General features: G+C 42.4%; 1 protein-coding gene across 4 annotated transcripts in view; it reads left to right on the top strand.

Moving 5' to 3' along the window:
* The window catches only part of il12rb1 (interleukin 12 receptor subunit beta 1), a 56063-nt gene that overhangs the window by 37148 nt on the left and 16415 nt on the right, over nt 1–2500 (top strand). For all 4 annotated transcript variants that reach the window (XM_076279192.1, XM_076279191.1, XM_076279194.1 and 1 more), the window contains one exon: nt 1–40. This exon is cut by the window's left edge and continues 42 nt beyond it. In XM_076279192.1, coding sequence (XP_076135307.1) covers nt 1–40 — 40 coding nt within the window. The remainder of the gene's footprint in view (nt 41–2500) is intronic.

Here is a 2500-nt window from a genome sequence, read left to right as displayed (position 1 = left end):
TCCTCACTCTGCTGGCACTCTGCCCTTTCCTCTTCATCAGGTGAGTTTACACACACAGTTTACACACACACACAAATGCTCACTCACACACATACACACACAAACACACACAAGCGCTTACTCACACACACGCACATACCAGTGGTGTACGGATTGCCTTAATTTGAGTGTTTGAGTGTTGTCAGGTCATATGCGGGCGGGTCAGTTAAAATGAATGAAATATATTTTTTAAAGAATACTTCAAATATCGTGAGAAGGGTAACATCAATATCTAACTGATAATTGCTTTTCAAAGATATCAAGACTTGCATGAACTTGCCACATAGACTACCTGTGTGATGGAGCATGAACTTGCCCCATATATAGACTACCTGTGTGATAGCAGCATGAACTTGCCCCATATATAGACTACCTGTGTGATATGAATTGCCCCATATATAGACTACCTGTGTGATAGCAGCATGAACTTGCCCCATATATAGACTACCTGTGTGATATGAACTTGCCCCATATATAGACTACCTGTGTGATATGAACTTGCCCCATATATAGACTACCTGTGTGATGGAGGATGATGATGGAGAGGCGAGAATTTAAAATAATAAAATAAATAGACACTCCTCCAGAAAAAACGAATATGGGAAGTATTTGGAGAGGTTCTAAAGAAGATGACAGTTGTGTATGTGTGTGTGTGTGTGGAGTATTTGGAGAGGTTCTAAAGAAGATGACAGTTGTGTATGTGTGTGTGTGTGTGGAGTATTTGGAGAGGTTCTAAAGAAGATGACAGTTGTGTATGTGTGTGTGTGCAGAGTTTCCGTTAGAAAAAAATGGTAGAGGTTTCGTTTTCCGGACATTTTGATGATATGCCGGTCAAATATCCTATTATCTCTTCTTAATTAGTCAAATTGAGGAAAACTGGAGACAGGCTATGTAGCTTAAAGAATGACATAATCAGGCTGTATAGAATGCAACATGTTCATTAGCCTAACTTTAACATGCCTAACAAGATCTAGCCAGTATCTTTTCATGGACAGCAAGAGTCCGCTTTGTTCGTTGTTTTAAAAAGGCTACGTTGTTTGTTGCTGCTACCCACGTTATCTCCAGTGGTGACTGTTTAACTTACACAGATGCGCACACACAAGAATGAGTGCTCACACCACTACCCCCTAATGCTATGCCTCTTTATTTGATAACAATAAATTAAGAAATGTTTCCTATTCTGGGAAATGTTTCGTTTCTTTTTCTTTCGGCCGCGGTTCAATGATACCGTTTAATTGTGCCAGAAATGATCCGCGGACCAGTAATCGCCTCGTCGAGGAGGCCCTGCAGATCATAGACAGAGAACGCATAGGCCTACTGTATGCTTTGGGTAAAGAACACTTTGCATGTCCAGTGTAGGCTACACGGATAATGACAGTGTCTTGGAGCAGCCGCACCCCCGCAACTCCACTTCCAACGTCACTGATTCCAACAGATAGGCCTACGCCCGACACTTCTGCTTTTTATCTGGTGGTGGTGGAGTTGACCGAACATCTGAGGCTTCGGACGTTACCAATTTATCATCATCCATCGCGTCTGGCCTCTGAAAAAACTTTTAAGGCTAGTCTGCCTCGGCCTGGCCATGTTTGAATCGCCTCACTTATGTTCGTTGTTTAACATGAACGTTTTAAGCGTGCGCTTCCTATTTGAAATGCAGCATAGGCTATGCGTGTTGTTTAATAGCTTACTTTTCAAACGGTAGAGCCTGTTCATTTAAAAACATAGCCAGAGGACGTATAATATAGGCTTACATATTAAGGCTTATTCTCAAATTCAGATTGCGTTAGGGGACGGGATTATTAGCCAATTTCAATCGGACGATTTGACCTTTTTGAGTTTGAGATTTAATTTTGTCGGACATTTAATTTTTTTTCCGGCCAATGTCCGGTAATTACTGGACAACGGAAACCCTGGTGTGTGTGTGTGTGTGGAGTATTTGGAGAGGTTCTAAAGAAGATGACAGTTGTGCTGGTTATGTTATGCACTTCTTGCAAAGCCATTTACTGTAAAAGTATTGCAGCCACAAAACAGGCACGACCAACATGACTCATCACAAATCCCTCCTAGCCTACCTACAAGTAACTTCAAGTGCGATTCCCAGACCTCAAGCAAGCAATAGATTGCTTTGTATTGCAAACAGGCACGACCAACATGACTCATCACAAATCCCTCCTAGCCAACCTACAAGTAACTTCAAGTGCGATTCCCAGACCTCAAGCAAGCAATAGATTGCTTTGTATTGCACTGCATTGCACACTGACCTGGACCAGCTTTTGTAGGCTAAACACAAGAGCTAATGACAAATACACTGATACTTTAGCACCTAGCGGTATTTTATTATATTACACAGGCCACCTGTAGCCCACTGAGTCATAGCCAGGGTCCATCAGCATTTGATGGGTAAAGGGGTGGTGTCATGGGTAAAGGGGGCATGACATGGGGGGTGTCATGGGTAAAGGGG

The sequence above is a fragment of the Alosa pseudoharengus genome, unplaced genomic scaffold, assembly GCF_046254945.1.
Source record: "Alosa pseudoharengus isolate Yale_2024_CS ecotype anadromous, Long Island Sound unplaced genomic scaffold, YU_APseudo_1.1 YU_APseudo_1.1_scf_11, whole genome shotgun sequence".
Taxonomy (NCBI): domain Eukaryota; kingdom Metazoa; phylum Chordata; class Actinopteri; order Clupeiformes; family Clupeidae; genus Alosa; species Alosa pseudoharengus.
This window is presented reverse-complemented; position numbering and strand designations above follow the sequence as displayed.